Source organism: Eulemur rufifrons, chromosome 8 (genome assembly GCF_041146395.1).
Source record: "Eulemur rufifrons isolate Redbay chromosome 8, OSU_ERuf_1, whole genome shotgun sequence".
Lineage (NCBI taxonomy): Eukaryota > Metazoa > Chordata > Mammalia > Primates > Lemuridae > Eulemur > Eulemur rufifrons.
Window position 1 is genome coordinate 39,845,529 of NC_090990.1, and position 13,895 is coordinate 39,859,423.

At 37.7% G+C, this 13,895-nt stretch overlaps 1 protein-coding gene across 2 annotated transcripts in view; it reads right to left on the reverse strand.

Moving 5' to 3' along the window:
* Positions 1-13,894, reverse strand: part of IFT25 (intraflagellar transport 25) — a 33,006-nt gene extending 19,112 nt beyond the window's left edge. The window contains exons 1-2 of one of the 2 annotated variants that reach the window (XM_069477965.1): positions 13,822-13,894; positions 2,341-2,453 (exon numbers count right to left, since the gene is read on the reverse strand). In XM_069477965.1, the coding sequence (XP_069334066.1) occupies positions 2,341-2,438 (98 nt within the window). In that variant the 5' untranslated portion in view covers positions 2,439-2,453; positions 13,822-13,894. The remainder of the gene's footprint in view (positions 1-2,340; positions 2,454-13,821) is intronic. The other variant, XM_069477966.1, reaches the window with a different exon arrangement.
* Position 13,895: the final 1 nt, after the last annotated feature.

Sequence of the window (13,895 nt, forward strand, 5' to 3'; positions counted from 1 at the left end):
TAGATAAAGCAATTTTGAACAGAAAATAACTTTTAATGTCTACCATTTAAAGTCTAATTGTATTTGCTGAAACTGCATATGGATTAAAAGCCTCTGCTATGCTCTGTTCAGTTAGCAGGACTGTAACTACCTTTATTCCAAATGTTTTAGTGTACTAAGAGTTTTTGTCTAAAAATATTCTGTCCTTAATCATTCATTAACATGGACTGATAGAGCCACCCTAAAACATTAACTGCTACACATGGCTGATCCTAATGATCTATAAACATATTTCTTTAAGAGATAGGTCACCAAAAGGATGCAAGGTAAATTGATAATGCTTTGGAAAATGGATTTACCTCCAGTCAGGAACAAGGAATGTTTCTGTAAAGACCTCTATTTCCAGCAAACAACTTAAGGCAAATCTCTATAGTTCTGTGTATCCTCACAGCAGTTCCCACATTAATTTTGCTACTCCAAGTCAGAGTGGGATAAATAACTGTTACCTGAATATAGGGAAGTAAATAACTAAGAAGAGACACAGGCAAAAACCAGATTTAAATTTTTTTTTTTTTTTGGAGACAGAGTCTCGCTTTGTTGCCTGGACTAGAGTGAGTGCTGTGGCATCAGCCTAGCTCACAGCAACCTCAAATCCTGGGCTTAAGCAATCCTACTGCCTCAGCCTCCGGAGTAGCTGGGACTATAGGCATGTGCCACCATGCCCGGCTCATTTTTTCTATATATGTATATTTTAGTTGGCCAGATAATTTCTTTCTATTTTTAGTAGAGACAGGGTCTTGCTTTTGCTCAGGCTGGTCTTGAACTCCTGAGCTCAAACAATCCACCCGCCTCGGCCTCCCAGAGTGCTAGGATTACAGTCGTGAGCCACCGTGCTCGGCCCAGATTTAAATTTTTGATTCAAACTAATTTTGAGTTAACATATTGTAGCTTAAAGAACCTTGAACTAGAAGTTAGAAGTCATGAGTGTTAGTTGATTCTACCACTTGCTTATCTGTGTGATTTTCAGCAAGTCATCTGAGTGTCCTTTTCCTCATCCTTACCATGGGGTTGCAAATACTTTTTTGTACTTCTTATTCCCCAAGCTTACCATGAGGGTCAAACCACATAGTATCTCTGAAGTTATAAAGCCCTATCCAAATGTACAGTAATATATACATCTATATGTATGTATGTGTTTTTATGTGTGTGTATATTTTGACACTTTCCAATATTAACCAAATTTGACTACTATCTGATGGTATAATTCAACAAGCTATTCCACAAATATTTTAAGACACTGTGGAGCGAAAGATGAGCAAGACGTGGTCTTTGACTTCTAGGAATTCACAGTTAAGAGAGGAGACATTAAAAACAAACAACACAACAATGGAATAAGTAAGATAAGAGATATACACCAGATGCTATTAGAGACCAGTAAAGAAATAAACTAATCTTACCAGAGGGGAAAGGGACAGAGGTCAGAAAGGGGATTATAACTAGGCTCAAAGAAAGAGGCTGAGTTGCTAAAATTTCATCCAGACATAGGAGCTTCACAATAGAACACAAAGAATCACAAAAATCTCTTTACAGCTGCTGGCTCTCCCTTGAATAATTAAAGCTAGTACTTAACCTCTTTAAACCTTTCTTACCACTTAAGTCTAAAAAGGGTATCAACTCTCAAGCCCTTCCAGCTCTAAAATGACACAATTCTCTGTGTCAAACTCTGGTCATTGTATATATATCAAGAAAGTAAAAAAATATGCCAGAAGTATTAAAAAAATGAGTTCTCCCATTAACTACTTTTTCTTGGAATTAAAAGTCTAAGAATAATATTTATCTCTACCTAGAAAAAACTCTAGCGCAGTGAAAAGTGGAAATTGGAATGATATCAAGAAGGGGAGAAGCAAACAATACAAGAAGTGAAACATTCAATTCACCAAAGATGCTGTTTAGAACAGTAAGGAAATAGGCAACAGATAGGAAGTTACAATGTTGACATTCCTATTTTCAAAAAAAACTTGGAATAAAACCAAAATCAGACATTAAAATTTACACTTCCACAAAATGAAAGTGGTGGTGTCGGGGGGTTTTGGCTTGGTAAACCACTTTTAAAAAAACCTATTTGTACTAAGAGGTCAGTTTAGGAATTATAAAAAAAGTGTTAAACACCTAAATATGTACAACTGGAATTAGTTCCAGGAATGGTACCAAAGGTGGATGCCATTCGGTAATCTAACTCACCAAACATTTATTAAACTTCGTTTAACAGTGCTAGTTGTTGTAAAACATATAGTCCCAGTACTCAAAGGATTCACTAATCTAATATTAAGACTGTAGATAAGAAAGTATAGTAACTCTTACCCATCAATGATATTTTCAGGTGGGTGTTTTTCATCACTTGATGTAGCTAAAATCACTTCAGACCCTTCAGAGCTCAAACAGAGATCAACTTTTCTCATCTTAAACTGTTTAACCTGCAAATAAAAAAATAACAAACAAATGACAAAAAAGCAACTTCTTGATTCTCTTAAGTTTATCTGAGGAAAGGAAAACAGAAGGAAAAGCCTGTTGCCTAGCACAGTTTCACACCCAAGCTATTTAACAAGCTGGAGTGACTCTAACATGTTCATTTACATAAGTCAACTTCTGACCTTTCCCAGGGACAATATGTAAGACATGACTATATTTCCACCACTCTGCTCTGGAAAATAAGTCTCTGAATACCCTAACCGACATCATTTTTTCTGCTTCTAAAATTAAAAGCCCTCAATAATTATATGAAAACAGCTAACAAGCTAGGCTGACATGAATTAGTGGGTAAATTTTAAAAAATTATTTGTAGTTATATTTCTGAAATTTTAAAAAATCTGGAGGTTAAAAACAGATATTTTGTGACTGTTTATCCATATATTTATCAATTGAAGTGACAGACAATATTATTTACATCTTAAAAGATACACTATCATCAATATTTTTTGAGCAGAAACGTGAAATTTGAGAAAAGATAACATTTCACTTATTTTAAAATTTTAAATCAGTCACTGTGGTCATGGACTTAAACACATTTCTGTTGCAAGGTTATATTTTATTTAAAAGGATCCTGAAAAAAAATTGTTGAGCTCTACAATGTAGCCCAGAAGGAAGACAGAAAAAGGAGAGAAGATTCTATCAGACCTCACCCTCCTACTTGATCTAGTGGTGACAGTGCACAGACCAATATTCAGATGTAAAGTGACTTCGAAAGCTTTACGGACAAAGAGTTAAAGGACAAAGAGTGTTTGAAAAAGGGAGGAAGGCTTCCAATGGCACACAATACCCAATAACCGTCATGCCCTAGCAGAGTCTAACTTTTTTTTTTAAATGACACCATTTCAAATAAACAAGCAAACAAAAAAGTACAAAGAATATTACATAAATTAAATAACTATGTGCTCAGATGCCCAGATGTAATAAATGTTAACATTTTGCCATATCTACTTTAGGTAGTTAGTTTTGTTTTTTGTTTTCTTGTTTTAGAAATAAGTAACCTCTCACTGGTCCCATGCCTTTACTTGCCCAGGTAACAGCTGTCAATGGAAAAAAAGCCAAACTCTGTAAAATAATTTTAAAGAGATTTATTCTGAGCCAAATTTGAGGATCATGACCCGGAGCCACGCCCAAGAGGCCTTGAGCAAGTGGACTCGCTGTGGCTGGGTTACAGTTTGGTTTTATAAATTTCAGGGAGACAGGGGTTACACGTAAAGTCATAAATCAATACGTGGGAATCATACCTTGGTTTGACCCGAAAAGGTGGGCCATCTGGAAGGGGGGGCGGGGCTTACAGGTCATAGGTGGGTTTAGATTCTTTGGCTTGTAATTGGCTAAAGACATGAAGCTTTGTCTAAAGGCTTGGAATGTTTTAACATAGTTGCTGTTTATCAGAGATAAGCCACTGGACATATATTTGTTGTGTAAATTGAGGACCTGTAGGTTTGTCTTGCATACCTTTAGGCCTGTTAAAGGGTTACAAAGGATGTCCCCAAGAAGGGAGGGGGCATGATAAGATATGTCTGACCTCCTTCCTCCTGGCAGGCAATTTGGTTTTAGGATATTCCTTTTAGCCATGAGGGGGTCCATTTAGTCAACCGGTGAGGGGATGAGCCTTAAAATTTTATTTTAGTTCACACAGCTATTCTTTTTTTTTTTTTTTGAGACAGAGTCTCACTCTGTTGCCCAGGCTAGAGTGAGTGCCGTGGCGTCAGCCTAGCTCACAGCAACCTCAAACTTCTGGGCTCAAGCGATCCTCCTGTCTCAGCCTCCCGAGTAGCTGGGACTACAGGCATGCACCACCATGCCCGGCTAATTTTTTCTATATATATTTTTTTTAGCTGTCCATATAATTTCTTTCTATTTTTAGTAGAGATGGGGTCTTGCTCTTGCTCAGGGTGGTCTCGAACTCCTGAGCTCAAACAATCCGCCCACCTCGGCCTCCCAGAGAGCTAGGATTACAGGCGTGAGCCACCACGCCCGGCCCACACAGCTATTCTGAAGTTAAAGAGATGGGGGTCTCACTATGTGGCCCAGGCTGGTCTTGAACTCCTGATCTCAAGTGATCCACCTCAGCCTCTAAAGTAGATGAGATTATAGGTATGAGCCACCACACTTGGTATGAGTATACTTTCATATTTTTACCATGTATGTATCCATAAACAATATGAGCACATATTGTTTTAAATTCTTTTAACATTTAGATGATTCCACAGTATATATATACCCTTTTGGTATTTGCTTTTTGCATTCAATATTGTGTTTATAAGATTTTATCATGTTGATACATGTAAATCTACTTTATTCATTTTAATTGCTATAGGGTATTTCTCCATTCCCCTAGTGATGGACATTTAGATCTATTTCCAATCTTTTGCTATTATAAACAAATTTGCAATGCAAATCTTTATGCATGTAGCCTTATACATGTGGAAAAATGTCCTCATGATAAAAGAGTCTCTCTCCACAGAAGTAAAATTGTAGAAACTTAGAATCTGCATACCTTCAAGTTACTGATTAATTTGTTCTCTAAATTATAACAAATTACATTACCATCAGCAGTGTATGAGAGTTTCTGCTTCGTCATATTCTCACCAACATGGCATTCTTAGACAGTTTGGCTTTAGCTAAACTCAATGGTATGAAATGGTATCTCAATAAGGTTTCAATCTGTATTTCCATCATTGCTAGTGAAGTTAAATACTGTTGTACATGTTTATGGGCCATTCAGGCCTCTTCTTCTGTTATTTGCTTTTTCTAATCCTTTGCCCATTTTTCTATTGGATTGCCTTTTTATTAGCATTTTTTTGGTCCTTTTCTTTTTGATTTATGGGAATTTTCAAAATAAAATATTCTAGATACAAATCTTTTGTTATATATGTTGTAAATATCTTCTCTCAAACTGTGGCTTGATTTTTCTTTTAAACTTGGTTTGGTTTATTGGTTGGGGTTGGGGGGGTGTGTGTGCGAGTGAGAGAGAGAGAGAGATATCAAGAGAGAGAGAGAGAACCGCTCTTTATCGTTATTGAACTATAACATATATACAGAAAAAGGCACAAATCATAATATAGTACAATAAATTTTCAAAAAGTAAACAAACCCAGGTAAAGAAATAGAACACCTGAGAAGCCCTCCCACGCCCCCTCCCAATTACCAGTACCTCTTCCTTCTCAAAAGTAATCATGGTCCTTATTTCTAACGCTATAGGTTAATTTTGCCTGAACTTAATATACATGGAATCTCATAGTCTACACTACTCATATCTGGCTTCTTTCACTCGTCATTATGTTTGTGAAATTTATCAATGTTGTATGTAGCAGAGTTGAAGTACAGCTACAACCCAGCTACCACTCAATTCAACTCCTGATAAGAAATCAGCCCCTACGGGAAGCTTTGCAGGAGACTGGGTGCCAGCTGAAAAGCAAATAAAGATCTCTTTGGTCTCTGGTACTTAGATACCATAACCCTGATGAAGGAGGGAACTGATCTCATTCTCCATTATCTGAAACCAGAGGTAAACTAAAACTACTTAAAATTGCCACTTGATCTGAACCTAGCACAATTCCTTGTTAGACTGAAGTGATTTGCCCCTTACCCTGGCTATCAAACAAAGGAAATGGTGTGTTCTTTCTGGGAAAAAACATTATACCTCAGTCTGTATTTTTTTTAAACACAAAGTCCAACAAATATAGTCACTACAAACAGATTTATAGATGACTGAGATGCTGGAATTAGCAGATATAAAGATAACTATTATAAATATGTTAGAGAATTTAGAGAAATAATGGAGAAAATGAGTGAACAGAGCATTTTAGCTCAGAAAGGTAAACTCTAAAAAGGGACAAAATGGAAATTCTAGAACTGAAAAATACAATATCTAAAATAAGAAATCATTAGATAGGTTTAATATCAGACAGGACCCAGTATAAGAAAGGATCAGTGAACTCAAAGGAGGGTCAAGAGAAATGATCCAAAATGAAATGGAAAAAAAATGGAAAATAATAGAATAGAGCACTAGATACCTGTGAAACAATATCAAACTAGTCTGAAATACATGTAATTGAAGTCCCAGGAGAAGAAAAGAAAGTCTATAGTGCAGAAGAAAAATATCAAGAGATATGGCTAACATTTTCCCAATATCTATGAAAGATATAAACTCCCAGAGGCAAGAAGCTCAGCGAACCCTTATTTGAATAAATACAAAGAAGATACCAACTAGGTGCAATTTAGTCAACTGTTGAAAGTTAAAGAGAAGAAATTTTTTTTTTTTTTAGAGACAGAGTCTCACTCTGTTGCCCAGGCTAGAGTGCCGTGGCGTCAGCTTAGCTCACAGCAACCTCAAACTCCTGGGCTCAAGCAATCCTCCTGCCTCAGCCTCCCGAGTAGCTGGGACTACAGGCACACGCCACCATGCCTGGCTAATTTTATATATATATATATATATATATATATATATATATATATTTTAGTTGTACAGCTAATTTCTTTCTATTTTTTTAGTAGAGACGAGGTCTCACTCTTGCTCAGGCTGGTCTCAAACTCCTGAGCTCAAATTATCCTCCCGCCTCGGCCTCCCAGAGTGCTAGGATTACAGGTGTGAGTCACCGTGCCCGGCCTAAAGAGAAGAAATTAAAAGCAGAGCAAAAACCACATTACATTTAGGAGAACAACAAGAATTAAAATTGACTTCTCATCAGAAACAACGGAAGCTAAAAGACAATGGAATGACATCTTCAAAGTGCTGAAAGAAAGAACTATAGAATTCTACATTGAGAAAAAATAGTCTTCAAAAATAAAGACAAAATTGAAGATATTTTCAGACATACAAAAGCTGAGTATTTGTTACCAGTACACCTGCACTACAAAAAAATATTAAAGGAAGTTCTTCAGGATGAACTGAAATGATTCCAGGTTGAATCCTGGATCTGCGGGAAGGAGTGAAGAGCACTGGAAATGGTAAATATATTGTTAACACAAAAGAATATTCTTAAAATTTCTTTAAAAGACTATTGACTGCCTAAAGAAAAAAATAATAGCAATGAATGGTAGGGATTTAACAGATGTAGAAGTAATAAATACAATAATAATACAAAAGGCAAGTGCAGGGTAAATGAAACTACTTCTTGCCAAGTACTTTTGTAAAATTCTTACACTGAACAAAATAAAAAATATTAATTCAAAGTACACCAGGATGTTAAGAATGCATGTTGTAATGCTAGGATTAAGTAACCACTAAAAACCATAAAACAAAAAGGTTTAGGAAGAAGGCCAATAGAGAACAAAATGGAATACCATAAAATACTCGATAAATCTGAAAGAAGGCATAAAAGGAGAAACAAAAGAATAAAGAAAAATAGCACAAATAGAAAACAAATAGTAAGAACATATATTTAAGCACAAATACGACATTTAATTAAATGTTAAGCTAAACACTAGATTATTAGACTGAATTAAAAAAACCCTAAATATTGTTTTCAAGAGATGCACTCTAAATTTAAAGACATAGACTCAAAGCAAAATGACAGAATAAGGTATAAGTCTTAATATGTGGCAAGGTAAATTTCCCTACTTAATTTTCAAAAATTGGTTTGGTTCTATGCTTTGTACCTTGACTATTAGAAACAATTTTGGGCCGGGTGTGGTCGCTCATGCCTGTAATCCCAGCACTTTGGGAGGCCAAGGTTGGGGGATCACTTGAGCCTAGGAGTTCAACACCAGCCTGGGTAACATAGCATGACCTGTCTCCACAAAAAAAAATTTTTTAAATTAGTCAGGTGTAATGGTGTGTACCTGTAGTCCCAGCTACTGGGGAGGCTGAAGTGGGAGGATTGCTTGAGCCCAGGAGTTTGAGGCTACAGAGAGCTAGATCATTTTACTGCACTCCAGCCTGGGGGACAAGGGGAGACCCTATTTCTAATAGATAAATAAACAATTTTGTTAAGTTACATTTAAAAAAAACTTTGAGATATTGATTGCAATTAAATTTATAGACTAATTTGGAGAGAACTGACATGTTTATGATAATGAGTTTTCAAATCCACCGATCTGGCATATCTCTTCATTTATTTAGGATTCCTTTTAAGTCCTTAAATTGTTTTATAGTTTTCTCCAAACGTATGTTTACTTCTTTTGTTAGATTTAATCTGAGGCATTTTATAGTTTCAATTGCTAATGTAAATGGGATTTAAAAAAAAATAACATTAAAAAAAATCTTATTCTGGGCCGGGCGCGGTGGCTCACGCCTGTAATCCTAGCACTCTGGGAGGCCGAGGCGGGTGGATCGCTCAAGGTCAGGAGTTCGAGACCAGCCTGAGCAAGAGCGAGACCCCGTCTCTACTAAAAATAGAAAAAAATTATATGGACAACTAAAAATATATATATAGAAAAATTAGCCGGGCATAGTGGCGCATGCCTGTAGTCCCAGCTACTCGGGAGGCTGAGGCAGGAGGATCGCTTGAGCCCAGGAGTTTGAGGTTGCTGTGAGCTAGGCTGACGCCACGGCACTCACTCTAGCCTGGGCAACAAAGTGAGACTCTGTCTCAAAAAAAAAAAAAAAAAAAAAAAATCTTATTCTGGACCATACAAGAAATACTTCTAACATTTCATTATTAAATATCATTTTCATGGAGGTTTTGTTAGATATTATTCATTGGGTTAGAGAAATTCCCTTCTTTCTAGTTTGTTGGGTTTTTTTTTCTTTTAAACATGAATGAACATAAATTTAATTTTATCAAATGCACTTCTAACAGTTGTTAAGATGATCATATGGATTTTTCTATAGATTGTTAATGTGACCCATTAAGGTTTTCTAATGTTATAGCATCCCCAGTTCCTGGCATAAACTCTATGTAGATGTCTAAGGTTTATTATTATTTTTATCCTCAGTTAGATTCAGTTTGCTAATATTAATTTTGGAATTTTTGCAAGTGAGATTGGTCTATAATTTTCCTTTGTCATTCAGTCCACATCTGATTCTGGAATCAAGACTATACTTCAAACATAAAGAAGTTGGGGAGCTTCCCTTCTTTTTCTAGTTGGTGGAACAATTTGTATAAGATAGGGATTATTTGATCCTGTGAGTGGTAAAGTGTTTGTGGGTAGATTTGTGACAATTTCAAATTCAATGGTTCTATTTAGGTTTTCAACACTTTGATTCACTTTTGATAATTTATATTATTGATAATTTATATTTTATAGAAATCTATTTCTTCTTAATTTTTGTATTTATTAGCATAAAGTTCACTTTCTATTATAATTTAAAACTCTAGTATTGATAGCATTAAACTCTAGTATTGATAGTATTAAAAGTGTGATAACATTGGTCAAGAAGACATATAATCTAATTTTTTTTTTTTTTTTGAGACGGAGTCTCGCTCTGTTGCCCGGGCTAGAGTGAGTGCCATGGCGTCAGCCTAACTCACAGCAACCTCAAACTCCTGGGCTTAAGCGATCCTACTGCCTCAGCCTCCTGAGTAGCTGGGACTACAGACATGTGCCACCATGCCCAGCTAATTTTTCTATATATATTTTTAGTTGGCCAGATAATTTCTTTCTACTTTTAGTAGAGACGGGGTCTCACTCTTGCTCAGGCTGGTCTCGAACTCCTGACCTCGAGCAATCCACCCACCTCAGCCTCCCAGAGTGCTAGGATTACAGGCGTGGGCCACTGCGCCCAGCCTTAATCTAAATTTTAATTTGTGCTATTTTTCTCAACTACAGCTTTTAATACTATTGATACCAGAGGACAGATTGGTATTGGATGAACATTGTCAATCCTTAGTTTGAAGAGGAGAAAGATGGTAAATTCCTGTAAATACAGATTGATAAACTTGGATGTTAGATCTCAACAAAATTCTAAAATTATTAAAATAACATTAGTTTACAAGTTATACCAACCTATACATTTCTTTTGTTTGTTTGATGGCATTCCTACCAATCAGGAACATGTTCTGAACATTTCAAAAAAGCTTCAAAGCTTCTCAAGATACCCTGTGGACCAGATGGAGAAATGTGGGCTGGGGACAGGCAGTACTTTAGGTAGATATTTATAACTCTTTTAATGGCAATACTCAAAGAATGGTGATTAATGGAACACAATGAACTTGTGGAAGACTTTTATCCTTATCTCATTCAACATTTTTACTAATTAAGGATTCAAGAAGTATACAATTTTTTATTAAGGATTCAAATAGTATTAATTTTGTAGATGACACAAAGATCGGATGTCAGCTTAATAGGCTAGATGACAGAATTAGCATTCAAAAAGAAATGAGCAAACTAGAAAGATGGGTTGCAATGAATAAGATATTTAATAAGGATAATAGTAAAGGCCTACACTCAGACTTAAAAAAAAATCAATCATACAAGGATGGGTCTGATTAGGGGTTAGTCAGCAAACTACTGCCTGTGAGCTAAATCTAGCCTGCCACCTGTTTTGTATGGCCCACAAGCTAAAAATGTTTTTTAAACTTTAAAATATTTTTAAAAATAAAAACATTTTGTGACACATGAAATTTATATTTTAATGACTGTGAATAAAGATTTTTTAGAACATGGTCACGCTCATTCATTTACATATTGTCTATGGCTGATTTTGAGTAGCTGTGACCGACTACAAGGCCCATAAAGCCCAAAATATTTACTATTTGGCCCTTTACAAAAAAAGTTTGCCAACCCCTGGTCTAGATGTATAAAACTTATAGGTTTGGTTGATTACAAAGTCCACATAGGGCAATAGTGTACTGTATCAAAGGTAAAAAAATGCTATCTTAAATTATGTTGTTAAACGAGTTAAGGAGGTATTACATTCAATCAAAATTTTTGAATATCAACTAAGGCTCTTTTTTTTTTTTTTTCCCCTGGAGACAAGAGTCCCACTCTGTAGCCAGGGCTAGCGTACAGTGGCGTCATCATAGCTCACTGCAATGTCAAACTCCTGGGCTCAAATGATCCAACTGCCTCAGCCTCCACAGTAGCTGGGACTACAGGCACATGCCACTATACCTGGCTAATTTTTTCTGTTCTTTGTAGAGTCTGGGTCTCACTCTTGTTCAAGATGGTCTTAAACTCCTGGCCTCCCAGGAGCAAACCTCCCGAGTTGGCCTCCCAGAGTGCTAGGATTACAGGTGTGAGCCACCAAGCTGGGGCAAACTAAGACCCTTTTGAAGTAAGGGCCAGGCACTGTGCTAGTATTGCAAAGATGAAGACAACATGTGACAAAGACTTGGTTCTTGCCTTCAAGCCCTAAGTCAAGAAAGACAGACAAGCATGCAACTAATAATATAATATACTATAAGCTAATATAGTGTGGTGAACATCCAGAATACTGTGTTCAGTTCTGGGTAGTAGGTTTTAAGTAGGAGATTGTCAGGCTTGTTATTGTTGAAAGGAGAGTAAATAGTTCATGATGATCTATAAATCACATTACATGGAGAAGGCTGAAAGATTAGGGGCTGCATTTCAAGAAGAGGTAATTTGGTGAGAGAAATGTGACTACGATTTTTAGTATCAGTAGTGCTCACAGATGGAAAAGGATCAGAATTTTTCTTTCACAGCTCCAGGAGGGTGAACTGGACTCAACAAATACAAATTTTAAGCAGGAAGACATCACAAATATAAGAACTTCCTAGCAAAGTAAAGACTTTAAATCTTTTCCACCCCTGAAAGTATCCAAGAAGAGGAGCAGGTAATAATCTATGGAGGAAACCAAAGAAAGGATTCCTGCACTGGTAGTTCTTTTAGGTAGAGTCAAACTCTGGGAAAGGTAGACTGGGTACAGATAATGAATGATCTTAAAAGCCAGGTTAAAGACAATGGGCTTTGTCTTGTACCCCAGTGGTTCTCTACTGGAGTAGGGGTGATTTTGACCCCCCAAGGGACACTTGACAACATGTGGAGACAGTTCTGGCTCTCACAACTTGGAAGGGAGAATGCTACTAAATATACCATCACGAATAGGACAGCTCCTCCCAACCCTACAAATAACTATCTGGTCCCAAATGTGAATGGTGTTAAGCTGGAAAAACCCTGGAGTAATCTATTTGGGAGTGGAAATGTGGGGGTTGGAGATTTAGGAAGAACTTGTTTTTAAAAAGTGCTACATTTTAGGGAAATGTATCTAGCATTGACACGGAATAGATGAATAGCAAAGGTGTACTCTCCAAATGTTCAGTTCTTTTCTTACCTCACATTCCTAATTACCTATTGATAAGTTGTCTGAGGGAAACAAATGCTTTAATACAAAACTCATTTCATACTATTAATATATCCCCCATCATCCTTCCTATGTCCTATGTTGGGTAGAAGTACTTAAATAACAAGTAGGACCGGTAGAGATTGGGTTCTCTTTAAAGTTCTTTTGTTGCAGTTAATGAGACAAACCAACCCTAAAGAAATCCATGGAACAACACAGCAGATATGTTGCTTCCACAACTCCAAAGCGCAGGTTTGGGATGCAGTCTAATCGCTCACCCCTTTAGAGCAAAGTGTGCCATGCTCTAAATACACATGTATTCCCTCGGGGCCTCAGTTTACCAAAGATGGTGCATTCTGGGGTGCCATCCTTTCCATTTTTTACAATCCCTGTAACTTCCTTGACATCTTATCCTGTCCTCCCAACCAGGGCCACTGGTTTCATCTCCAGCTCCCATGCTCCTCTGGTCCTTCTTGCCAAAAACCCCTCCAGGTCAAGTCCTCAGTTGACTTTCTCCTGGACCAGCCCGCTCACTCGATTCTAGCGCTCCTACAACTCCTCAAACCCTTTCCTATGACATCATCCCTTGGAAGTTGGTGGCATAGCTTCTGGCAGGACCAGGGTCTACAGCTTCAAAGACAAAGCAGCCCAGACACTACACTACCTTCTCATCACCCCTTCTATTCACTCCAAGGCCATCTGAAGACCTCCCAAGGGCCCTAAACATTCATTCTTTTGGAGGCCACGCCCCAAATTATGTAAAAAAATATATTAAATATAATTCATAACTACATGGGTTCCTTTGCGGAGGACATCTTACATTTTGATAGATTTAATAACTTCAACTTGCAATTGTTTTTCCCTTTTGTGGGTCAAAACACTATTTTTGGCCTCAAAAAGCTTCGTGGAATGGCACTGGAGTCTCCACGGGCAACGGGAGAGGAGGCCAGCATAAGGCTTCCCGCTCCTGAGCCCCTCTCGAGGCGGCGCCTCGGCGCCTCCCGCCCCTGCGCCGCGCGTCTCCTCACGAGCCCCTCCGCTCTCGCTCGCTCCCTTCCCCACCAGACTCCCCCTCCGTCCCACCTCCCCCGGTGCACGCCTACCCAGCCCGCCGACCCGCTCGCCTAGGCCTCCAGTTAGCTCCGGGCGCACGGACGTCCCAGCTCCCGGCCTCCCTCGCGCCCCGCCCTAGCCGTGG